Source organism: Hemiscyllium ocellatum, chromosome 19, assembly GCF_020745735.1.
Source record: "Hemiscyllium ocellatum isolate sHemOce1 chromosome 19, sHemOce1.pat.X.cur, whole genome shotgun sequence".
In the NCBI taxonomy this organism is placed as follows: domain Eukaryota; kingdom Metazoa; phylum Chordata; class Chondrichthyes; order Orectolobiformes; family Hemiscylliidae; genus Hemiscyllium; species Hemiscyllium ocellatum.
Window position 1 is genome coordinate 26,240,163 of NC_083419.1, and position 25,752 is coordinate 26,265,914.

A 25,752-nucleotide genomic window follows, 5' to 3' on the forward strand; every position below is an offset into this window, starting at 1 on the left:
TTCAGATTGAAAAAGTAATTTATTACATAAATGCAAGATTGAATTCAGCCGTCATTTTTATATCTCAGTCAAGGACACTTAAGTCTTTGGGGAAAAAAAAACAAGAAATCTCCAGTCAAATCCAGTATTATAAAGTGTCAAGAGTCTGAATCTTGAGTAACATCAAGCTTATGTAAATTGTTATCCAAGCTACATAAAACTATTTTAAAATGTGTTAATTCAGTTTAACACTGAAAATACAAGCATTTACAATTCACACTGCAATATTGATGTACAAATAGTTTCAATTCTTATATTCAAGGCTAAACAAAATGCTTGCTCACAAGTGCTTGAATGTTGTAGGTTTCAAAGGTACAGAAACACTAAAAAGTTTGCCTTTTACCTGGTGTTACTCGATAACCTTTTCACTAATATACATCCATAAGGCTGTAGATCAATGCTACTTTATAGACAGTGTCAACTATACACTCTAAATACATCTATGCCAGTGAAAGAGTGATTGTTTTGTTTGTCCTTCTGACATTTGATCATCCTTGAATAAAAGATATTTTCGTGTATGAGTTAACATTTCAGGAATGTTATAATGTGGTATGATTAGTGTATAATTGAATATAAAAAGAGAAAGCCAACATCTGATAGATAAAACAACTGAAATTTAGTTATGGCCAATATCCCATGTTGGATTAGATCTATTGGCTATATTTTTAGAAACCATTAGCATTTCATACATCTCTTCCATAACATCCCAAAGAAACAGACAGCTAGTATCTTCAGTGCAATATCGAATCCCAGAATTACTGGAAAAGGTAATTTAATATTTAAATAAAAACAGGAAATCTTTAGTGAGAATTTTAAGATTCAGAACAATAGTGATTATCCAGTCAAATGGACACTACTACTTGCTAAAAGAACTTTAATCACCTTTGGTAGAGACGTTAATGGCAACTAATTGTACATTCAAGGATGCACATAGTCATTTTACTTAATGCCAATCTGGGAAATGTTTCATAGCAACAATGCCTTACACACAAAGATCATGGCTTTGAATCACAGTAATCTTAAAAAAAAGAAGAAAATACTGTGGGGGTGTTAGCTGGGTGGGGAAAGATTGTTGCCAACAGTCTTAGAAATAGTGAATATAGTGGCCAGGCTAGGTGATTTGGACTGGAAACAAAATCAGGTGGGTTTTTTTTTGGTGGGTGGAGGTGGAGGTGGAGAAGAATAATTGAGAAACTTGTAAGAAACTCATCTTGGGTCCTACATGACAAAGCATCATTTAAAACCCCGAGCTCAGAGTACATGACATTCAGAAGAGGCAAGTATCCTTCGATCTTAGCACTGTTTACATTAGACCAACCCAGGAGATGAGACAAAAAAAACTTCCCCAATTAATTCCTTATCTCAAAAAAAAGGACCAAAGCAGAAGTAATCATGTTAATTTAAGCCAATAGTTGCAGCCCCATCACCTGCCAGCAAACCCTGAAAACAGAGTGAAATTCCCAGTATGTTGAGCTGGATAGCCACTGGAAAAATATTACTGAGATAATCTGTTGCAAAACCTATTTTGTTCTTGCTGTGCATAAGCTTAGTGGAAATTTTATTTTGTATATTAATTTTAACATAATATATGATTAGTTCCTGCTACTGTCGTGAAGAACAAAGGATGTGGCTAGAAGTAATTTCATACCAAATATAGTTGGGATTGCTAGCTGGCAGATAATTTGTGCAACAAAAACTGAAAGCATGTTGTACCCCATAAGCAATTATGTGCTTAGGATCACTGCAACTTAAGACAATGGTCCTCACAAAATAAATAATTTAGAACTACAATACATAAAAGTGTTAAAATTTATCAAATCACTTTTCAAAATGCCACATGCTTTCATGATTTAAAAGCATGTTCAGGGGTGTCAGAGCAAAAACAAATATACAACTTCGAGTGATTTACATCAGTCCGCACAAAGTAAAAGGTTCAGTTACAGGTAACAGCCAGCAAAAAGGCCTCACAAGGTTTTATGGAATAACTTGGGTGCAGCAGGTCCATGGTGGAACATTAGTTGAGGATCAAATCGGTACCTAAAAGGCAAACAAAAAAAAGTACCTTTTTTTAAAAATCGGCATATGTGAAAAGATGATGCAATTACTATCAACTTACATATTCTGTACAAGAAAGATACCAAGATCGTGCACCTTGGATTTTAGCCACAGGTAGTAGCTAAAAAGAGTAAAACGATATTGAGAAAACTTGTAGCTCAGGTTGTTGATAAAAGTATGTAAGTTGGCTCGCTGAGCTGGAAGAATTGTTTTCAGATGTTTCGTCACCATACTAGGTAACATCAGTGAGACTCTCTGGTGAAGCACTGGTGGTATGCCCTGCCTCTCTATTTATAGAGATTTGTTTCTAAAAAGGTGGGTGATGTCATTTCCTGTGTTATTTAAAAAAGGGAAGGTCAATAGGGTCTAAATCGATGTGTTCTGGTTAGAATGCTATGCGTCTAAGAATTCTCATGCGTGTCTTTGTTTTGCCTGTCCTAGGATGTGTGTGTTATCCCAGTCAAAGTGGCGTCCTTCTTGGTCTGCACGTAAACTAGTGAGTGTAGATTGTGTCTTTTGATGGCTAGTTGGTGTTAGTGTATCCTGGTGGAAAAAGTTTCCTGCTTATTTGTCCAATGCAGTGTTTTTTTTGTCAGTTTTTACATGGTATCTTGTAAATGATGTTAGATTTGCTGTTAGTATCTAATAGATCCTTTAGTTTCATTAGTCACTGTTTAAATGCGTTGGTAGGTTTTTGGGTTACCATGATGCCAAGGGGTCTGAGTAAAGATTCAATATTTGCAGATATTTGCATGATAGCTGTGCTGACATTCAGCTCCACATCCATATTGGCTCATGGATTAGACAGGCAACTGGCAAAGGAAAACCCTCAAAAGATGTTGGAATTGAATATTAATAAAGTCAACTACTTCCAGCAACAAAATGGACCAATAATAGCTATCCCATATACTCATGATCATTGAAAGGAGGGGAACAGAGGAGCCTAAGAGATCTCCAAATCAGAGTGGAATAATGAAAACAGTATCAGAAGTACTGGGAAAAGGAATGAATTAAAGTCAAAGAGTGAAAAGGAATTAAAAGCAAACTGTTGTTAAAATATATAGCTGGTTACTTGGTAAGATGTAGCCTGCATATAATGAGCAAGCAGAAGTCTGACTGAAGAATTTCAAAGGAACATATAATAAATTTTACTTTACCCATTTACTGGAAGAATGAAAGACCAATTGAAATCTAATGGAAAGAAGACCTTTGAGCTTTTCAATGACATTAGCCTTACATGGTCTGTAGTATGTTTTTGATGCAATGAAAAATTTAAATAAATACAGGAAAAGGGAATGCAAGACTGCTTTGTACGAATAGATCACAAGTGGCAAAAGTATAGATCAGAGGTAAATGGTGTTCAGTGGCATTACTGAGGAAAAAAAACCACTATTGGAGGTTGTACTTTGTCCTCAAGAGCTTGCCTCTTGAGTCAAGCTCTTGAGGACAGTCAGCTGTTAGAATCCAGCACAAAAAAACTCAAAGTTGGGCATTTGGAGAAGATGGGTAAAATCAGCAGTTCGGCATGGTTTTGTGAAAGGGAAAAGTCCTGTTTAACCAATTTATTGGAATCCATTGAAGGAGTAAAATGCCCTGGCACAAAAAAAGCCTGCAGATATCTAGTACTCATGGAAATCTAAAAGACATTTGTTTAAGATTCCACATAAAGGTTGTTAGAATTAGATTTAATTGTCACGTGTACTCAAGTAAAGGAATACATGAACACAGTTGAAAAAGTGTACAAAGTCACCATCTCTGGCATCATCTTAGGTATGCTGAGGTACAAAATCTTACAATGTAAAATTAGAAAAATAAGGAAATACAATTAAAAAGTCCAGCATCATAGTTCTTCTAAAGTGAAGTACAAGTAACATACTGGCACAAAATACCCAGAAAATGTTGCAATTAAAAAAAAAGAGAGAATGTTGGGGAAATTCAAATTGGGCAGCATATGTGCAGATAGAAGCAGATGAGTTGCAAGTCCTGATACAATTATTTTTTAGAACAAAGGTCACATCAGACTTGAAACATTAACTGTTTCCATTTCCACAACTGCTGCCAGACCAGAGTTTATACAGAGCACTCTCCTCTTTTTGAATGGATAAAAGGTTGTGCTTAAGTGAGTCCCTTTTATATTAGCAAGGTGTGACAATTGGATCCTTCATCTTTTTAAAATTTATATCAAATGACTTTGAAGAAAGGAACAAAGGCACTTTGCTAAAATCATCTCAAATACTGTGCTGCACTAATTTGTCTCCCTATTCAAAAAGGTTGTAAAAATGTTGATTGTTCACAGCAACTTTACCATTTTGATGAAGGCCAGTTAGCTCAGTTGGATGGATATCTAGTTTGTAATGCACAGTGACAACTTTGGAAACAGAATTGGTTCATTCCCATACCAATTGAGGTTACTATGGACTGGAGGGTTGAGTTTAAAGGAGAGGTTGGATAGGCAGGGAATTTTCTCCCAGAGTGGAGGCTGAGGGGTGACCTTAGAGGTTTGTTAAAACATGAAGAGCATAGATAAGATGAATAGTCAAGGACATTTTTCCAAGGATAGGATTCCAAAACTAAAGGGTGTAGTTTTAAAGTGAGAGCACAAGATTTCAAAAAAAGGGACCCAAGTGGCAATATTCTCACAGACAGGGCACTGGGTGTATAGAATGAGCTGCAAGAGGAAGTGGTAGAGGCAGATATAGTGACAACATTTAAAAGACACTGACAGGTATACAAATAGGAAAGGTTTAGAATTCATAGAATCTCCAGTGTGGAAACAGGCCATCTGACCCAACAAGTCCACACCGACCCTCTGAAGAGCATCTCATCCAGACCCACCCCATTACTTTACATTTCCTCTGACTAATGCACTTAACCTACACATCCCTGAACAGTATGGGCAATTTTGCATGGCCAATTCACCTAACCTGCACATCTTTGGACTGGGGAGGAAAACAGAGCACCCAGAGGAAACCCACACAGACACACAACTGTCCAAGGGTGAAATCAAACCTAGGTCCCTGTCACAGAGACAGCACAGCTAATGACTGAGCCAATATATTTAGAGGGATATGGTCCAAATGCAGGCAAATGGGACTAATTCAGTTTAGGATACCTGATCAGCATGGATGATGGGTCTGTTTCTTTGCTGTATGATTCTTCTTCTCAACATCTCCCCTTGTCTGAGCTGTAGTAACCCTCAGATGAAAACTACCATCAGTTGTTTCACTTTCTTTAACAAGGGGGCAGCCCCATGGTCTTGTAAGACGACGTGGACTTAGTCCACTCATTCTGGGTATCAATATCGTAAAAAAGTTATCTTGTGAGGAAAAAATTGGACAGGCTGAATTTGTTTTCATTGGAGTTTAGAAAAGTAAGGTGTAACTGGCTTAAAAAGAATACAAGATCCTGAAAATGGTGTCAATGCACTTGCATGTGTAAAATGATCCTTTGTTTTGGTGGGTCAGTTTTGAACAAGGAGGTACGGTTTTTAAAATTAGGGATCGCCCTTTCAAGCCAGAGGAAAGAATTTTGCTGAGGGAGTTGTGTAACTTGAATTCTGAGCTAGAGGTTAAATCAATTAAATTTTTAAGAAATGGGGTAGGTAGATAAATCCTTTTGCTAAAAATTCAGCAATAGAATTAGAATTTGGAACACAAACAGATCAACAATGATAATTAGATGTTAGAACAAGCTTGAAGGGTCAAATGGCATACTTCTGCTATCAACTATAAAAATTTGTAAAGCCTATAGATGTTCCTTGAAAGCAGTGATGCTTGTATTAAAGAGAAATTGCTCTGCTTCTACTTGTGTCAGATTGATGGAAGTTTAAATGGAGAGCAGGAGCAGTAATTAGCCTGCACAAAAGGCAATATTTAACTACTGGCTATACTTTAAAAATGCACCAGAACAGAGCAAGGAACAGAGGAAAACTGTTGTTGTCAGTTGGCCTAGCTCACAGAATTCACATGTCATGGAAGAAAAAAAAAGATACTACAGTATAGGTAGACACTGTTGTTGTGGACAGACAGCATTTTAAAAAAATCAGAACAGCCTAACATTTGCCTTAAATAGTATACCACAGACACTGAAATCAGTATTTCTAAAAAATTAATTATTTGTATAGTTCATAATTCATTATATACTGTATATAATACATATAAAACAAGAATAGATTTCACTTGAATTACCATATTTTTGAAAGGCTCATAAGACTATAATTGTTAATCAAAAAGCAACATCTATTTATGTGGTGACAACATCGTTTCAAATAGCATCAAATAGTATCAACTTCATTACAAATATTGTCATACTTAATATTTTTGATTGGGGGAAGGTTTAATCAAATTATGTACAATATAGCTGTTCTCAAAATAAACTCAAGTATAATGTTTTAAAAGGTAATTTGAAACTGTACAGGACAGCATTGCATAGCAATGAGCCTCTTATCCCGATTATAAACATGCAGCTCTCAACTCTTTCACTTCAAAATGGAATCCAACTATAAATGAAACTTTAAAGCCACAAAAGTGCTGACCCCATACGAGGGAATGTCTAAAAGAATCTTCCTTACCTTGGATCATATACTCCTGGTGTCTGACACGTTGAACCAGAACATGATTGTAACATCATGAGACGATGGTTCATCTTCTCAAGAACTTCTTGGTCTATTGACTTGGCTATATTTGTGATTTGGTGTGGGTCAGAAGTTAGATTATAGACTTCTACAAATACCTAAAGAAATGAAAGCATTTGAGATAACAGAAAGAATTAAAGTCGGTTTATACATGGCTTTCACTTTCAAAAGTGAACAGGAATTACTGTGTCATTGAAATAATAAAAAAGTTACGCTACACTCAATACTAAGCATCACAAATCAATTGCATTCAAAAGATGCTTACTTTAGATAACTGAAAATCTCAACAGCACTTTTTGTTATCCAGAAAAATGTGTTTTGTCTGCTAAGATTTCCAAATTAAAGAAAAGGAGGGAAGCATATGGCACTAATAATGCATTGCAACTTAAGAACCGATTAATGACAAACACATTCAAGTAATCCTTTTTAGGAGTTTATCTACAAACACTTTACATTTATAATGAAGACAGTCATGTACATTTCATGCATAAATCCAGTTTCTCTTGCAGTAATAATTTGTGAAAAAAGAAGCATAATTACTTTGAACTTTCAAAAAGGAGGCAAATGAATTTTGGTTTCGGCTCCATGAAGGTCAAGTTTGTTTGTAAAAGAGAAGTCAAAGCAATTTGAAAACAAAACAAATTCATCATTTCTAGGTGATTTAATAAGTGTCAAGCCTGATATTAATTGAAGAATTGTTTTCACTGGTGTGTTTATGATAGTCAGAAATGCAAATGATCATAAGGCATGGGGGTGGGTTGATGTGCATTCAGATCAGAAGAAATCAGGTTTTAGCTTTACATTAGCAGAAGGAGTGGGTTCTCCACTCAGAAGAGCACACAGTCTTACCTTAGCAAAAGTGCAAATTGGTTTATGAAATTTCTTAAGTTGCTTAAGCTGACAGAACTGTAACATTTAAAACCGTCAGAACTGACTAGAAGAGTCAAGATTGTTTTGGCATATCTAAAAAGAAAACTAGAAAGAGCGGCTTAAGCAGTAAAAAATTAAGAAAGTAATCATATTTCTCCGAGATTGAGTACTTGAGAAAGTATATTGCTGACAGTGAAAAGAAAGGTGGTGTGTTTTGCTAATCATGACTTTCTCCACCCCTCCCCCGCCCCGTTCCCCACCCCTCAAAAATGACAATAGAGTTTTTGATGCTCCACTTATGAACGAAATTGTGTTTTATAGAGTCATAGAGCATGGAAAAAGACTTCCAGTCCAACCAATCCATGCTGAACATAATCCCAAACTAAACTACTCCCATCTGCCTAGTTCTGGCGCATATCCCTCCAAACCATTGCTATTCATGTATTTATCCAAAAATGTCTTTTAAAACATTACAATTGTACCAACATTCACCACCCAGTCAGTAAGTTCATTCCACACATGAACCATCCTTTAAAATATTTGTCGCTAGTCTTTAAATTTCTTTCCTCTCACCTTAAAAATGCTCCCACTGGTCTTGAAATCTACCATAGTAGGGAAAGACAACAATTAACATCTATACCTCTCATTATTTTATAAACTTGTATCAGGTCACCTCTCAACCTCCTACAATCCAGTGAGAAATGTTCCAGCCTTTTTTATAACTCAAACCTTCCACATCTGGCAACATCCTGGTAAATCTCTTTTGAACCCTCCCCCTGCTTAATAATATTCTTCCTGTAAATGGGCAACCAGAACTGGACACAGTATTCTACAAGAGGCCTCACCAATGCCCTGGTCAACTTCAACAATTTCCCAACTCCTGTACTCAAAAGGACAGAGCAATGAAGGCAAGAGTGCTAAATACCTTTTTAACCACCCTGTCTATTTCTATGCAAACTTCAAAAGAATTGTTAAATGAACATTACAGCCTCTTTGTGTGGATATGTGTAACGACTAGCCACTGACTGCAAAAGTTTGTAATGTTTGATTTAGAGAATTAAGCCAGGTTTGATTCCAGATGCAACTTATCCAGTATTAACACCTGCTTGGAACATTACTCATAAGCAATAGGACTGCTCAAAAGCAATTTAAAATCCAGCTAATACTGAGAGGAAAAAAAAATGTCTGCATAAGTTAGGGTTTTATCAAAAAGATGATATGACAGTTAAGGAAGCAAAAAGAAAGGCAAAAAACATTTAATTGCACTCACCTCACTATCATCAAATTCACAATACTGCAAGTTAGCTGAATTGGCAATTGTTCTTACACATGCATATGTGTTGTTATATGCATCTTCACAAACACAGTCAGGGAAACAGTTCTGTTGAACAAAGGGTTGAAGGTGAGTAGATAAAGATACAAACGGTCGTCTTAAAGCTACCAGGAGATAAATGGTTTTCAGCCATGTTAATCTACATACAACATTCGAGTAAAAAATGAGGTCTGCAGATGCTGGAGATCACAGCTGCAAATGTGTTGCTGGTCAAAGCACAGCAGGCCAGGCAGCATCTCAGGAATAGAGAATTTGACGTTTCGAGCATAAGGCCTTCATCAGGAATAATTATTCCTGATGAAGGGCTTATGCTCGAAACGTCGAATTCTCTATTCCTGAGATGCTGCCTGGCCTGCTGTGCTTTGACCAGCAACACATTTGCAGCTACATACAACATTGCCAATTTAATGGGCATATTTTAAACAAAACATGGTACAGAGTTAGGTGTTGATCCAAGGAAGAACTGATTAACATTCATTCAGAGAGAAGTGAACCTGGTATTTTAATTTTATTCTAACAAAAATCCATTAAGGTTGGGAGGAGGAAATTGACTCAAACTGTGATTGAATTTGAGCATTTCAGTGCAGCTTAATTGTTAAGAGCTTGAAGCCTCTTTGAGCAATATGAAAGGTCTGAATGGAGAGATTTTTTTCAACTTTTCAGTTAAAGAGTATCGGCCAGGTAGGATAAGCCTGAAAGAAAAACACTAATTGAATCGAAACAACATTTCAGGTGGTCTTAAAGTATTGTTTTCAAGTGTCCTTTTAATTTGTTATAAGCATAGAGAAGCTGGCTTCAAATGGAACAATGTCAACATTTTTTTTAAATGGATACAAATAAAAATATTCAGGTCACTGGATAAATACCTGTTAGCAACATTCAGATTAAAAACTCTTACAACTCTTGAAGAACTAAATCATGACAATTTCCTCAAGCAAAATTGACTGAAGAAATGAAAGTGCATCTATTGTTATTAGATTAGACTTACAGTGTGGAAACAGGCCCTTCGGCCCAACAAGTCCACACCGACCCGCCGAAGCGCAACCCACCCATACCCCTACATTTACCCCTTACCTAACACTATGGGCAATTTAGCATGGCCAATTCACCTGACCCGCACATCTTTGTGACTGTGGGAGGAAACCGGAGCACCCGGAGGAAACCCACGCAGACACGGGGAGAACGTGCAAACTCCACACAGTCAGTCGCCTGAGTCGGGAATTGAACCCGGGTCTACAGGCGCTGTGAGGCAGCAGTGCTAACCACTGTGCCACCGTGCCGCCCACTAGTATTAGTGGACTGTTTTCTCAATAAAGTCTGGGTCATTATAGAATATACTTCAGCGGAAAACAACAAATGCTGGAGATCACAGCAGGTCAGGCAGCATCCATGGAGAGACAGCAAACTAACGGTTTGAGTCAAGATGTATACTTCAGCTACTGGCATCAATGAAACATGAGCTGCATACATTTTAGATAAACAAAAAGGAAAGTTCAGTTGTTTGGCCTCATGAACAGCACAGACACCACAAAATCTAAAAATTGATCATAATTGGATGCTTCCACATTTACTGCACTTAATACAAACTCAAGTGCTTTGGAGAAGATTCACTTCTTAACTTTGCCCTTTTTTCTGCCCCTCAAGTGCCTATCTAAATGAATTGTGCATCAAGTAGCAGTATAAACCATTATATACTTGCAAACCCACTCTCTAGAGTTTAGCAGCCAAGACCACACTCAACAGATTAGATTAGATTACTTAGTGTGGAAGGAGGCCCTTCGGTCCAACAAGTCCACACCGACCCACCGAAGTGCAATCCACCCGGAACCATTCCCCTACACTTACCCCTTCACCTAACACTATGAGCAATTTAGCATGGCCAATTCACCTAACCTGCACATTTTTGGATTGTGGGAGGAAACCCACACAGACAGGCGGAGAATGTGCAAACTCAACACAGTCAGTCAATCGCCTGAAGCGGGAATTGAACCCGTGTCTCTGGCGCTGTGAGGCAGCAGTGCTAACCACTGTGCCACCGTGCCACCCACAGCTTAGAATTAAATTTTATGAAATGAATTTTTGTTGTTAGTTTGCTTTGGAAAGCTCGCTTTAAAGTGAAGTAGAAGTTTTATAAGATACAGATTAAACAAAAAAAAAATTTAATACTCACCGTGACCCCAGGCCCTAACGAAGGACAGGTCGGATCACTTTTGTTACGTCCCTCTCCTTGATACTCTACAAGGAGGTCAGTCCTCCATGTCACGTTTTTTGCCTTACCATTCTGAAAATAGAATTGAAATTGATAATACAAAATGCAAGTTTTGAATACAGTACAAACAAAAAATCAACTGACATGAATCGGAATTCTGCAGGGGTTACCAGAGTAATTGCTCTGGAGGTCCAATGCCATCCTAGTAACTTATTTTCACAACTGAAAAATTTAGAGTTATAAGTAAACTTATGGTTGAAGCAGATTTGAAAACTGGAAGAATTTAATAGCTAACTCGACTGAAAGTTACTTTTATTACAATCACGTCCATGTTAAAAAAAGGAATAAATTACAATTACACCATATTGTTAGTATGAAAAAACCTACCAGCAGAGGCAAGAGAGACATGCCATCCATCCTGGTTTTGTTGATATCATAGCCAGCTATATCCAAGAATGTTGGAGCCAAATCAATATTTGCTACCAGCATCTGAAGGAAATTAAGACCAAAACCTGAGACATCTCAATCTTCAAAACTACAACAACCAGTTCCACTATAAAGTTTTCAACAGCAAGGGCTAACACATCTGATTGGAACACATTCTCGCTCTTTTCACTTCACTTCACTCCCCATCTCATGCATTGAATACTTATGCAACATATGCTTCACTGGTGACAGATACTCTTGGGCAAAGACTGATCTTATGGAACTTTAAATTTAGTATTATTGGGATGCAACTGTCTCTTTATTGCAACCACAAAGATGTCAATTGACCACCATACAACATCATCAGTGGAGCACGAAAAAGGACAAAAAAAAAAGTGTTTTTCACAGCTTTCAAAGTTCTTCTACATTAGGCAGGATTTTGCTGTTAAAATAGACCATGGCAATGTAATATTAGTGAAAGATGAAACCTAACTTCAAGCATTTCAAATAGGATTGCTGATTTCATTAAACCAAAGATATCTTCTTACTATTTCTTCACTGTTAATTATTCTATGTAGCACTAAAATAAAAAAAATGTTGCTAATGTCAAAAGTGAAGCTATAAATGGACGTTACAATTGTTACACCACAACAATCATTCCCAGGAAATAACTTCTGGAGATTATGTAAAGCCAGTTCCTGAACTTGTTTTTTTTAAAATGGAGTTGAACTGCCAATTTTAAGCAACCTTGCTTTCTAGAGAATCTTCACCTCAAACAAACATTGTGCACATACTTAGTATGAGAGTTGCCCCCACAATTTATACAAGAATCAGTCTAGTACGTATACCTGATTACTGCTGGTAGGTTTGATTCCAGGTCCTCGTACAAGCAATGGCACTTTAATGTCAAACTCATATAGCTGCCGTTTGTCAATTGGCAAAGAAAATTGGCCTGAAGATACATTTAAAACCGATATTAATGCATTTTATACTATGCATTCTTGATTTCCACGAGCTTTAATGTTCTATTATTACTTCATGTATTAATAAACAAGTACAGAGTGTCAGAATGGCGAATTAGAATTGGTTTATAATCATAGTCTTAAGTCTCCTAGAACAGAGAGGTGGTTGTAGTAAACGAGCAACGAGTGCAGAATTGGCAACTGTCTACTTGACCAATAATTTTTTTTTTAAAAAAAAGGAATAATATTAAACCCTACTAAACTTCCTTTGCACATTTGACATTCGAGTCACAATTGCATAGACCATATAAATTGTTGTGATTTGATTAGATTCCCAAGTGTGAAAACAGGCCCTTTGGCCCAATAAGTCCACGCAGACCCTCCGAAGAGTAACCTACCCAGACCCATTTCCCTCCGACTAATGCACTATCGCTATGGGCAATTTAGTAAGGCCAATTCACCTGACGTGCACATCTTTGGATTGTGGGAAGAAACCAGAACACCCAGAGGAAATACACACAGACACGGGGAGAATGTGCAAACTCCACATAGACAGACAGTTGCCCAAGGCTGGAATCAAACCTAGGATCCTGGCGGTGTGAGACTGCAGTGCTAACCACTGAGCCACTGTGCCATTGTAGTGTCCATTAATATCTTGGGCCAGGTACTTGGGTTCTTAAGTGTCATACTGGACTTGAAACACTAGTTATTTCACCCTTTACAAATTCTACTGTAACAGAGTTGCTCAAGCATTGTGTTGGCTTCATTCTTGCATCTGTAGCATTGTGTTTTTATTCAAAGTTATTTTTTAAAAAGGTTATAGTAGAATATGGGTCGTTTTTGATAAGAGACTAAAGTAAGGACTGCAGATGCTGGAGATCAGAGTCAAGATTAGAGTGGTGCTGGAAAAGCACAGCAGATCAGGCAACATCCAAGTAGGAAAATTGATGTTTCGGGCAGGGGCCCTTCCTCAGGCATGAGGACTCCTGCCTGAAATGTCAATTTCTCTGCTCCTTGGATGCTTTTCTCATTTTAATAAAAAGGTTGAGTTTGTAGTCCATTAGACAAGGTCACTCCAGAGGAAATACCAAACATTAAAAGGCAAGAATAAAATACAAATGAAAAAAAAAAATCAATAAGCTAAAGTTTGACAGGAAATAAAGTATAATTATTTACCTGTATGATAGCCATTATCAGATGTAAAGAAAATATAGGTGTTTTCTAGTTCCTTGATTGCATCAAGTTTCTTGACAACATTTTCAACAAGGTCATCCACTGATAGCAGCGTTTGCCATCTAAGAAAAATAACTGAGGATTACACAAAGTATCCACATTTTTATTTTTCTTACAAAAAGAAAATGAAGTGAGGAGGAACAATACCTTTTCCTGAAAGCATTATCCAGAAAATTAATTGAAGAGTTTGACATGGGAGTCTTCGCTTGCCTGATCAGCCAATGTTTATCCTTTTTTGAAAAAAGGCATTAGTTTCAATTGACAAGCATTGAAATAACATTGTAATTAGTTACTTTTTTGTTGTCAAGAAATTAAAGGATTGGTTTGCTCATATTTGTTATGCTATAAGGGAATATTTAGCTATCTGCCTGTTACCTGCCTCCGCCTCATGTTTAGCATTCCAAAATATAATGGATACCTAACTTTATATAGTCTAAAACTTTTTGATAATCTGTGCATGTGTGAATAAGTGTTATTTGTATAACTAGTTACTCTTGTAAAAAAGAAACTTGGATGAATTGCTTCCAATATTGAACTAGACAGTAAAGTCCTACACAAATTGGCTGTACGTTGGTTCAATTTTATATTTGTTATAACCAGTGGAGGAATGGGACTAGAAAGGAATTGGCGCATCCTTCCAACCTCAATCTTAACATCATGTATGATGAAGAAAGCTTGTTGATAGAAGTTTGGTCATCTGAATACCCAACATCTGTACTGGGCTTCCATCTTTTAAAATGGATTATTTTTACATCTTGACCATATTATGTGGTTGATTTTTATATGAGCTTCTAACAATGTGTCAACTATGTCATCTTTCTTTACTGTTGCAGGTAAAAGTGCGCTGCAATAATCGCATCAGAAACACTACAGCCACAGCTTGCAATAATACGATAAATTGCAGGATGCTGTTACATTCTCACTTGAATTCCAGGAACAAATAAAGCTTGTATTTTACCAATGAAGTTAAATATAAAACTTTAAAACGCTGTTAAAGATATTTAATTGTATAGGCATTGAAAGAGCAGAGCAGTTTGGTTTCACATTACTTCCTGTTCAGCAATTCATTAAAATTTTACAAGCAATTCTTAATATTACTTTGCTTCAGATTCATTGTACATGCATCTAAAGACATGTGAAAAAAAATGTAAAATAAAAAAGGTTCAACTAAATAAGTTAATTACTACTAAGATTAAACAAAAAGATAATAGGAATATGTTAGTGTATTCCTACTACCTTCCTGTTTAATCACAGTGATTAATCTAATGTAATACTTTAATGTATTCCTATCGTGCATAAAAATTACCTTTCCATGTATGTTAAAGTTCATGTTTCTTGGTGCTTTAACATCCAAAAAGTTCCTTTCATATTGTGGGGCAGGAATCCAAGGGGAGTGTGGTGCTGGAGTAGAGATCATCATAAAGAACGGAAAATATTTTGTTCTGGAGTCCAAAAACTCCAGTGAAATATTTGACTGCCAAGTGAAAAAGGAGAGAGGTTAGAATATGGTGACTGAAATTACAAGGAATATATAAATACCAACAAGACCAAAGCATATAAATGGAGGGAAATTAATACTTTGAAAAAAGAATCAATAAAAAAAAAGGAGATAACTACTGCACATTTTTACATTCAAAACAAATGAAGCAGAAGAATATATCCTCAAACCCAAGAGGAGCATTATTTAGTAACTGCAGTAGCTCAGGTCAAAATGTTTTCGAAATCCGCCAAGCTTGAATACTGCAGGTGGTGGTAATTTGATATACGTCATTAAGATCGAGCAGATTACAAAAGGTATACCAAAGTTTGATGGTTCTCATGGTGCAGTGGTAATGTCCCTACCTCACAGCCAGGAGACTAGAGTATACATAACATTTCTCAACAGGTAAATAACAAAATTAATACCATGTTGGACTTGCACATAAATCAGCCATCATGGATTATTAAGCTGTACCATTATCGACAACTTTCCAAGGTTACACACTATTCTTGTTCTACACTACATTAAAAAAGGGGAGCGAATAGTAAAAGAGTAAAAACATGGAATGGTAAAGAAAGGCAGGGGATGCATTTAAATGCGTTCTAGTGACAAACTCCAACTAGGAATTTTAAAAAAAAAGCATAAGTTGATTCAAGTCCAAGAGTGAAACAGAGCCCAGGCTGCTCATTCATCCAGTAAAAAGAAATTCAATCTCCTAAAAGACACTATTAATAAAATGATCTTATTTGGACACAGGTGCAGTAGAGGATCAGAGCAGAACATGGGAGCCCTCCCAGGAAACTCATCAACGTTTATCACTCAGTTTGAGAGAAGGTTTGTAGCTCGGGTGCTCGTTGTTGTGGTTCTGTTCGCCGAGCTGGGAGATTTTGTTGTAAACGTTTCGTCCCCTTTCTAGGTGACATCCTCAGTGCTTGGGAGCCTCCTGTGAAGCGCTTCTGTGCTGATTCCTCCGGCATTTATAGTGGTTTGAATCTGCCGCTTCCAGTTGTCAGTTGCTGTCCACTGCAGTGGCCGGTATATAGGGTCTAGGTCGATGTGTCTGTTGATAGAATTTGTGGATGAGTGCCATGCCTCTAGGAATTCCCTGGCTGTTCTCGATTTGGCCTGCCCTATAGTAGTGGTGTTGTCCCAATCGAATTTGTGTTGTTTGTCATCTGAGTGTCTGGCTACTAGGGATAGCTGGTCGTGTCATTTCGTGGCTAGTTGGTGTTCATGGATGCGGGTTGTTAGCTGTCTTCCTGTTTGTCCTATGTAGTGTTTTGTGCAGTCCTTGCATGGGATTGTGTACACTACGTTAGTTTTGCTCATGCTGGGTATCGGGTCCTTTGTCCTGGTGAGTTGTTGTCTGAGGGTGGCTGTTGGTTTGTGTGCTGTTATGAGTCCTAGTGGTCGCAGCAGTCTGGCTGTCAGTTCAGAAATGCTCCTGATGTATGGAAGTGTGGCCAGTCCTTTGGGTTGTGGCATATCCTCATTTCGTTGTCTTTCCTTAAGGCATCTGTTGATGAAAGTGCGCGGGTATCCAGCTATCCCTAGTAGCCAGACTCAGATGACAAACAACACAAATTCGATTGGGACAACACCACTATTATAGGGCAGGCCAAACAGAGAACAGCCAAGGAATTCCTAGAGGCATGGCACTCATCCACAAATTCTATCAACAGACACATCGACCTAGACCCTATATACCAGCCACTGCAGCAGACAGCAACTGACAACTGGAAGTGGCAGATTCAAACCACTATAAATGCCGGAGGAATCAGCACAGAAGCGCTTCACAGGAGGCTCCCAAGCACTGAAGATGTCACCTAGAAAAGGGGACGAAACGTTTGCAACAAAAACTCCCAGCTCGGCGAACAGAACCACAACATTTATCAGCTGAAAATGTGTTGCTGGTCAAAGCACAGCAGGCCAGGCAGCATCTCAGGAATAGAGAATTCGACGTTTCGAGCATAAGCCCTTCATCAGGAATGAGAGAGAGTAGCCAAGCAGGCTAAGATAAAAAGGTAGGGAGGAGGGACTTGGGGGAGGGGCGATGGAGGTGGGATAGGTGGAAGGAGGTCAAGGTGAGGATGATAGGCCGGAGTGGGGTGGGGGCGGAGAGGTCAGGAAGAAGATTGCAGGTTAGGAGGGCGGTGCTGAGTTGAGGGAACCGACTGAGACAAGGTGGGGGGAGGGGAAAATGAGGAAACTGGAGAAATCTGAATTCATACCTTGTGGTTGGAGGGTTCCCAGGTGGAAGATGAGGCGCTCCTCCTCCAGCCGTCGTGTTGTTATGTTCTGCCGGTGGAGGAGTCCAAGGACCTGCATGTCCTCGGTGGAGTGGGAGGGAGTGTTAAAGTGTTGAGCCACGGGGTGGTTGGGTTGGTTGGTCCAGGCGTCCCTGAGGTGTTCTCTGAAGCGTTCCGCAAGTAAGCGGCCTGTCTCACCAATATAGAGGAGGCCACATCGGGTGCAGCGGATGCAATAGATGATGTGTGTGGAGGTACAGGTGAACTTGTGGCGGATATGGAAGGATCCCTTGGGGCCTTGGAGGGAAGTGAGTGTGGAGGTGTGGGCGCAAGTTTTACATTTCCTGCGGTTGCCGGGGAAGGTGCCGGGGGTGGAGGTTGGGTTGGTAGGGGGTGTGGATCTGACGAGGGAGTCACAAAGGGAGTGGTCCTTGCGGAACGCTGATAGGGGAGGGAAATATATCCTTGGTGGTGGGGTCCGTTTGGAGGTGGCGGAAATGACGGCGGATGATACGTTGTATGCAGAGGTTGGTGGGGTGGTAGGTGAGAACCAGTGGGGTTCTGTCTTGGTGGCGGTTGGAGGAGCGGGGCTCAAGGGCGGAGGAGCGGGAAGTGGAGGAGATGCGGTGGAGGGCATCGTCGATCATGTCTGGGGGGAATCTGCGGTCCTTGAAGGAGGCCATCTGGGCTGTGCGGTGTTGGAACTGGTCCTCCTGGGATCAGATGCGGCGGAGACGAAGGAATTGGGAATATGGGATGGCGTTTTTGCAGGGGACAGGGTGGGAGGACGTATAGTCCAGGTAGCTGTGGGAGTCAGTCGGTTTATAATAGATGTCTGTGTTGAGTCGGTCGCCCGAGATAGAGATGGAAAGGTCTAGGAAGGGGAGGGAGGAGTCTGAGACAGTCCAGGTGAATTTCAGGTCGGGATGGAAGGTGTTAGTAAAGTTGATGAACTGTTCAACCTCCTCGTGGGAGCACGAGGCAGCGCCGATACAGTCATCGATGTGGCGGAGGAAAAGGTGGGGGGTGGTGCCAGTGTAGTTGCGGAAGATGGACTGTTCCACATATCCTACGAAGAGGCAGGCATAGCTGGGGCCCATGTGGGTGCCCATGGCATCTCCTTTCGTTTGGAAGAAGTGGGAGGATTGAAAAGACAAGTTATTCAGGGTGAGGACCAGTTCAGTCAGTCGAAGGAGGGTGTCAGTGGAAGGGTACTGGTTGGTGCGGCGGGAAAGGAAGAAACGGAGGGCTTTGAGTCCCAAACTAAAGAGGTTGCCATGGGCACCCGCATGGGCCCCAGCTATGCCTGCCTCTTCGTAGGATATGTGGAACAGTCCATCTTCCGCAACTACACTGGCACCACCCCCCACCTTTTCCTCCGCTACATCGATGACTGTATCGGCGCTGCCTCGTGCTCCCACGAGGAGGTTGAACAGTTCATCAACTTTACTAACACCTTCCATCCCGACCTGAAATTCACCTGGACTATCTCAGACTCCTCCCTCCCCTTCCTAGACCTTTCCATCTCTATCTTGGGCGACCGACTCAACACAGACATCTATTATAAACCGACTGACTCCCACAGCTACCTGGACTACACGTCCTCCCACCCTGCCCCCTGCAAAAACGCCATCCCATATTCCCAATTCGTTCGTCTCCGCCGCATCTGATCCCAGGAGGACCAGTTCCAACACCGCACAGCCCAGATGGCCTCCTTCTTCAAGGACCGCAGATTCCCCCCAGACGTGATCGACGATGCCCTCCACCACATCTCCTCCACTTCCCGCTCCTCCGCCCTTGAGACCCGCTCCTCCAACCGCCACCAAGACAGAACCCCACTGGTTCTCACCTACCACCCCACCAACCTCTGCATACAACGTATCATCCGCCGTCATTTCCGCCACCTCCAAACGGACCCCACCACCAAGGATATATTTCCCTCCCCTCCCCTATCAGCGTTCCGCAAGGACCACTCCCTTTGTGACTCCCTCATCAGATCCACACCCCCCACCAACCCAACCTCCACCCCCGGCACCTTCCCCGGCAACCGCAGGAAATGTAAAACTTGCGCCCACACCTCCACACTCACTTCCCTCCAAGGCCCCAAGGGATCCTTCCATATCCACCACAAGTTCACCTGTACCTCCACACACATCTATTGCATCCGCTGCACCCGATGTGGCCTCCTCTATATTGGTGAGACAGGCCGCTTACTTGCGGAACGCTTCAGAGAACACCTCAGGGACGCCCGGACCAACCAACCCAACCACCCCGTGGCTCAACACTAACTCTCCCTCCCACTCCACCGAGGACATGCAGGTCCTTGGACTCCTCCACCGGCAGAACATAACAACACGACGGCTGGAGGAGGAGCGCCTCATCTTCCACCTGGGAACCCTCCAACCACAAGGTATGAATTCAGATTTCTCCAGTTTCCTCATTTCCCCTCCCCCCACCTTGTCTCAGTCGGTTCCCTCAACTCAGCACCGCCCTCCTAACCTGCAATCTTCTTCCTGACCTCTCCGCCCCCACCCCACTCCGGCCTATCATCCTCACCTTGACCTCCTTCCACCTATCCCACCTCCATTGCCCCTCCCCCAAGTCCCTCCTCCCTACCTTTTATCTTAGCCTGCTTGGCTACTCTCTCTCATTCCTGATGAAGGGATCATGCTCGAAACGTCGAATTCTCTATTCCTGAGATGCTGCCTGGCCTGCTGTGCTTTGACCAGCAACACATTTTCAGCTGTGATCTCCAGCATCTGCAGACCTCATTTTTTACACAACGTTTATCACTCAACCAACCTATATGATCTGGCAAATTTATTGCCATGTTTTGTATATTAAAATAGAACTACAATGGCCATAAATCATAAGGGGGGTGTTGATCAGACACAAAAAAAAGCACACTGTACTGTACACATGCTTATTTCTTTCCAAACAGGCCAAGGCAGAGGAACATTGTATAAAACAAGCCATTTGATACAGACAGAAGTGAAATTTAGAAAGCTGCACCTGGAAGGAACATTTACAACTTCCCTATTAGATATGTTCCCATTCTTGGCCACATACAAACAACAAGAAACTAGTTCAAATGGAGACTTGCAGATTCTGCTTACATTTCTATTCAGATTCATCCATGAATACAACACAAAAAACAAAAAAGATACTTACTAATAGGTCAGTTAGATAATCATGGCTATAGTTCTGACCATGATATTGTGGTTTTCCATTAACAGAGAGGGTGTAATTGTAGTATTTTGAATTCTTCACCTAAACGAAGAGAGTGAGAACTGTTTTATACTCCAAGTTCATTCATCTCAATAAAGCCATTGCTGTTTTATTTTGCATCCAATGACCGCTAAAAAAGGAGTTCCTAATTGCAATCTTATTTTCCTCACATCTTGCATATTTTAGATGTATATATTACATTCATAATAAAATACAAGAAATAGGTGAGACCATAAACCAGAGAGTTTGCTTGGCATTCAGTATAGTTGAGGCAGACCTTTATCTTTAACTCTAGTTTCTTGCCTACTCCCCATATCCTTGGATTCCAATTTAGCAAAAATGAAAAAAGAAAATCTGAATTCATTTAAAATCTGAGATACAAAGATGCAGTGTGCACAACCTTTAGGACAGAATACAGAGATTCTCAATAAGAAAACCCCTCTTCCAAAATAAAATCTTTCACTTGGTAATTGCATACCAAATGGCATCAATTGATCTGGCCTGATATTAATATGTAAACTTCATTTGACAAGTAAACTATGCAGAATTCCTATCGTATCTATCTAGTTTGATTAGATTTTCAGCAGTATGGAAATTATATATTTAAGCAACTGTTCCTGTTAGTCAATGAACTTTGTGTAAATGCTTACCAGTGCATACCAGTAATTCCAGCCCGGTGGGACATGTTCAAAACTGCCTGCAGCCTCTGATCCATACTGTAAATTAAACAATACACAAAGCATAAATGAGAACATATTTACAGGATATGGGCCAAGTGCTGGCAAATGGGATGAGATTAGTTTAGAATATCTGGTGGGCATGGACAGGTTGGACCAAAGGGTCTGTTTCTGTGCCATGCATCTAGGACTCTGGTGGAGAAAATTCTTACAGTTCAATGAATAGTTCTGCCAGAAACTAAATCTACTAGTGGAGGTTTCTGAACATCTCAGAATTGAGTAGGAAAATAATTCTTCCACCTCACCTTTATGGTGAGGTATCTAATCCCTTTTGGGGCAAGGATACAAGATAACTGCATATTACCTTCTGAGCTCATAATGTTGGCTATTATGTTCATTTTTGTGAAGAAATGAAATCATAATTTTAACTGAAATTCATCAAAATTATATTGAAAGTATTAAATTTTAAAAGAAAAAAACTTTTACATATAAATAGTACCCTGTAGTTGATAATCAAGTGGCACTTTAATTACAAACTGTCAACCATTTTTGCATCTATCCTTGAAAATTAGCTGAACATTTTGACATTGTCTTTAGAAATTCAAACTGCTGGTTATTAATGGAAGGGACAGCAAGTTTTTTCATTTTACTTTTATTTTGTTTCAATCCCTGTGAAAAGATGGAGTTTAAAAGAACTCATAACGAAACATTTAAAAATCCAAGCACTCAGCTAAAGACTCAACAAATAAAACTGGCATTATCCAGTTAAAGAGATGGTTGTTTACTTTATCTCATCTAAAATATATAGAGGAAGAATTATGATGTATTCAAAATTGCAAAAGCAGCAGAAAAAAACACCTAATATCAGGTTGGGATGGGCAGTCACTTTTGATAGTGTTTGAAAGAGTAATTCTAATTTTATTAGCTGTGCTCCTTACGCTGAACATCAGACTTCCTTTGTTCCTCCGTTAAAATAGACACTAGAAATAAGTGATTTTCATTTACAGAATGCAGTTTCTTTCCTTTCAAAGATGCATCTTGACAAGGACAAAGACATGCTTTAAAAAAAACAGTACAAATTTTGTACTCGCAAGCAGTAGAACGACCATCAGTAGCTCTGAATCATGGCTTATTTCATCTGGGAGTAAAATAAATCGGCATTGCTACATTTTCAATGTAGGTTCCAAAGCTATGCACTTAGTTATCAATAAGGCACAAGCGAAAGTGCTCTTATTCACAATTTTGTGCAAACAGCTTTAAAAGTTTGGGAGAAGATTTGTAGCTCGGGTGCTCGTTGTTGTGGTTCTGTTCGCCGAGCTGGTAGTTTTTGCAACAAAAACTACCAGCTAGGCGAACAGAACCACAACAAACAGCTTTAAATCAACCTCCTGGCCATGCTCACAAAAATACTAAAGTCCAACATAACCATATCCTCTCCTTCTGAATTATCTTTATTCGCACATAAAGAAATAAGGCTAAACATATTTAAAAAGCTAACTTCCTCCCATCTGCCCTTTACATTCATGGATGACGACAAGCTTGCTGCATGTTTCAACATGTTGCTCTTACTTCTTCATGGAGTGTATTAAAGGCCATGTCATCAAGACTGGCTAGTGATGCAACGTGACACAATCAGCATGGATTCAATTCCTGTGCTAGGTGAGGTTATATGAAGGACTCCTCTTCTCACCCTCTCTCCTCACCAGAGACATGGTGACCCTCAGATTAAGCCACCAATTGTCTTTTTCTAATGACACAGCAGCACTATGATTGGATAAGACTATGGCAACTTTGTTCTCAGATTACAACCAGCCAATCTTTAAAAATCAGCCTTTAAAACTTGATTTAACTAAAAAAAAAATGAGTCTGCAAGAACAGAATTAATTTCAGGTAAGTGGTCAGGCATTTCTCAAAATATTCCAAACTAAAACACTAGAGGATGAGTTTGTCACAATGGTAACTACCATAGTTAAATCTAAAAATGTCAATTACCTTCAAACTACAACAAAAAAATTTACCTCATTCAAATATTTTCCTGCAAAAAAAGTCTCATATCTGCAATGTTGTTGCAAGATAGCCGAAAACGTGTTGGATTCCTGTGTCTTTTGCCAAGCTTTGCTACTGCAGTTTCCTTCCAGCGTATTATTAAACACACGGTGATTGTGTGGATACTTTCCAGTCAGGATGCTAGCTCTGCTGGGACAGCATAGCGGGCTGGCCACATACTGAATAAAAACAAACACATAACAGGTACATTTAAAACAATACAATGCAACAGTGTACACCATTCACAGTTCAAGTGAATTTCTTAAAATAAAACTAATTTATTCCTGTCAAACTGAACGTTCAGCATTGTTTATTCTAATAGTGTGTAACAAATCTTGTAGCTTTTCTCATAATAGTTTAAGTTCAACAAGTTTTAAATCTGTTAGATCATTGACAGCTCAAGACAAATTTCCTTGGAGAATTACATATCAATTTGAGGTCTTCGCCAGTCACATCAATGGGACTGGCCACTCCTAACCTAGCTCATACAAATTCAAGCTACCCTGCCTCCCCTATTGCCCCATCCAAAGCAAAACAAAAGTAAGAGTAGCTCACCACATTTTTAAAGGTGACTCCGAGATCTCCAATAAGCTTTCGGGTTTTTTTCAATGGTGTCTAGAGAGAAAAAAATAAATCAAGCGTAAAGCACTACAACTGTTTCGTTTGGTTGAATGATATTAGGAAAATGCTGCCCAAGCTTTTTGTCCTTAATTTGAGAAAATACAGAAGTACTTTTAAGTTGACAAAACCTTAAAATTGCATATTAATGTTTTTAAAATCCAGATCACCTAAAAATAAAGATTACACAGCTATTTACTGCATCCTTAAGCCAGGCCTAAATCTGCTGTAAGGCCTGATTTTACTGATTACAGCAGGCCTGATGTTATTGACTACAGTTATCATCAAAAACAAACAAAGTCTCCGCTGTGCTAAAGCAATCCACAGCCGCCCCGCTCCACCGGAGCTCTCCAGACAACTGCCGGCTCACCATTCCACCCAGGAGAACATCTTGATCGTCGGTGAGGATCAAAACTATGTTCGGCTTTTTCGAGCTGACCTCTTCAACAGTAGCAAAGAAAAACAAGAAAGCGAATACACAAGACGACACAGCAAGTAAAGCCATAGCACTATGCTCCTCCACTCCACTTGAATTTCTTCCTTGTATAAACTGAACTACGCTCTCTCTGCTTCCTTCCTATGATTCACAAGTCACATGTGCCTCCAAAACAAGTAACATCAGCTGATCCCAGCACCTGGTAAAACCTTTTAAAGGGCACCAATAGAACGGCAAGTGATAGGCAAACACTTGGTTATCGCAACTATATATTACGCAACGTTCAGAATTCTCCTTGATTATTTAACATTACTGTGTACGTATTCCGTTGTTAATTTTATTTCTTTTTTTGTTGGTGGGCCCCACATAATTGCAAAAAGACTCATTGGTAACAAAATCAGAATTTGTCTTTGGGGAAGCGTGATATGGACTGCAAACTATTCTAACAGTTTTGACTGTATTTGTAATACTGAAATACATTAAAAACGCATAGCATCAAAACATCGATAGTTTGTCCCCCACATATCTTTTTTACAACATATATATGGTTGGATCATGTAAAGGGGGAGGCGGAATGGAATAAGTATAATTAAGTATGATAAAAATATGTACAGATGAGGGAAGTCAGTGGCTTTAAATGTCACGTTGTAAGTTCAGAAAACATGGGAGCCAAGCCCTCAGTGGCTTGCACTGCCCTCTCACGGGGCCAGGGACACGGGTTCGATTCCTTGAACGACTATCTGTGCGGAGTTTCCACATTCTCCCCGTGTCTACGTGGGTTTCCTCCCAACGTCCAAAGCCTTGCAGATTAGGTGAATTGGATGTGCGAAATTACCATAATATTCAGGTGTAGGCTAGGTGCATTAGTCAGGGGTAAATGTAGGGTAGTGGTCTGGGTGGGTTACTCTTCAGAGTGTTGGGCCGAAAGGCCTGTTTCCACCTGTAGGGATTCTACGATTGTAAGGAGAGAAATCCCATTGGAGTGCTCACAGACTCAATTTATAACTTTGGATCTTGGGAACTCATATTACTCCATTTGACTTTCTAGTACAGAAGGAATGCCAATGCAATGCTGGAGATTGGTACAAAGACAGGAAATGCTGGAATGACTCAGGAGGAGAAACAGCCTCTGCAGTGAGTGAACCAGAGTTAATATTTCAGGTCAATGATCTTTCTTCAGAACTGAGGATTGGAACGTACATTCCTATGAGATGTGCAGAGGTACAGACTGCACCAAATGTGTTCGATAAGAAAAACA

At 39.7% G+C, this 25,752-nt stretch overlaps 2 protein-coding genes across 3 annotated transcripts in view; both read right to left on the bottom strand.

The window, feature by feature from the left end:
* On the bottom strand, positions 1 to 24,650 carry gnsa (glucosamine (N-acetyl)-6-sulfatase a). Its single transcript, XM_060839758.1, has 14 exons — positions 24,429 to 24,650; positions 23,996 to 24,055; positions 23,413 to 23,619; positions 21,368 to 21,433; positions 20,661 to 20,759; positions 15,067 to 15,234; positions 13,908 to 13,990; positions 13,704 to 13,822; positions 12,414 to 12,517; positions 11,527 to 11,628; positions 11,101 to 11,211; positions 8,868 to 8,978; positions 6,665 to 6,825; positions 1 to 2,076 (listed from the first exon to the last, which is right to left on the bottom strand). The coding sequence occupies exons 1-14, from the start codon at positions 24,561 to 24,563 to the stop codon at positions 2,004 to 2,006; spliced, it is 1,599 nt and encodes a 532-aa protein (XP_060695741.1). The 5' UTR covers positions 24,564 to 24,650; the 3' UTR covers positions 1 to 2,003.
* rps16 (ribosomal protein S16) overlaps positions 1 to 25,752 on the bottom strand; it is a 435,012-nt gene that overhangs the window by 20,516 nt on the left and 388,744 nt on the right. The window lies entirely within an intron of this gene.

Excerpts from the sequence above, each read along its gene's own strand:
- gnsa (XM_060839758.1), bottom strand. The coding sequence starts at position 24,563 with ATGGCTTTACTTGCTGTGTCGTCTTGTGTATTCGCTTTCTTGTTTTTC. Across the intron at positions 24,056-24,428 it reads ATGTTCTCCTGGGTGGAATG|ACACCATTGAAAAAAACCCG; the intron begins GTGAGCCGGCAG and ends TTTTCTCTCTAG. Across the intron at positions 15,235-20,660 it reads ATTATCTAACTGACCTATTA|TCAAATATTTCACTGGAGTT; the intron begins GTAAGTATCTTT and ends TTCACTTGGCAG.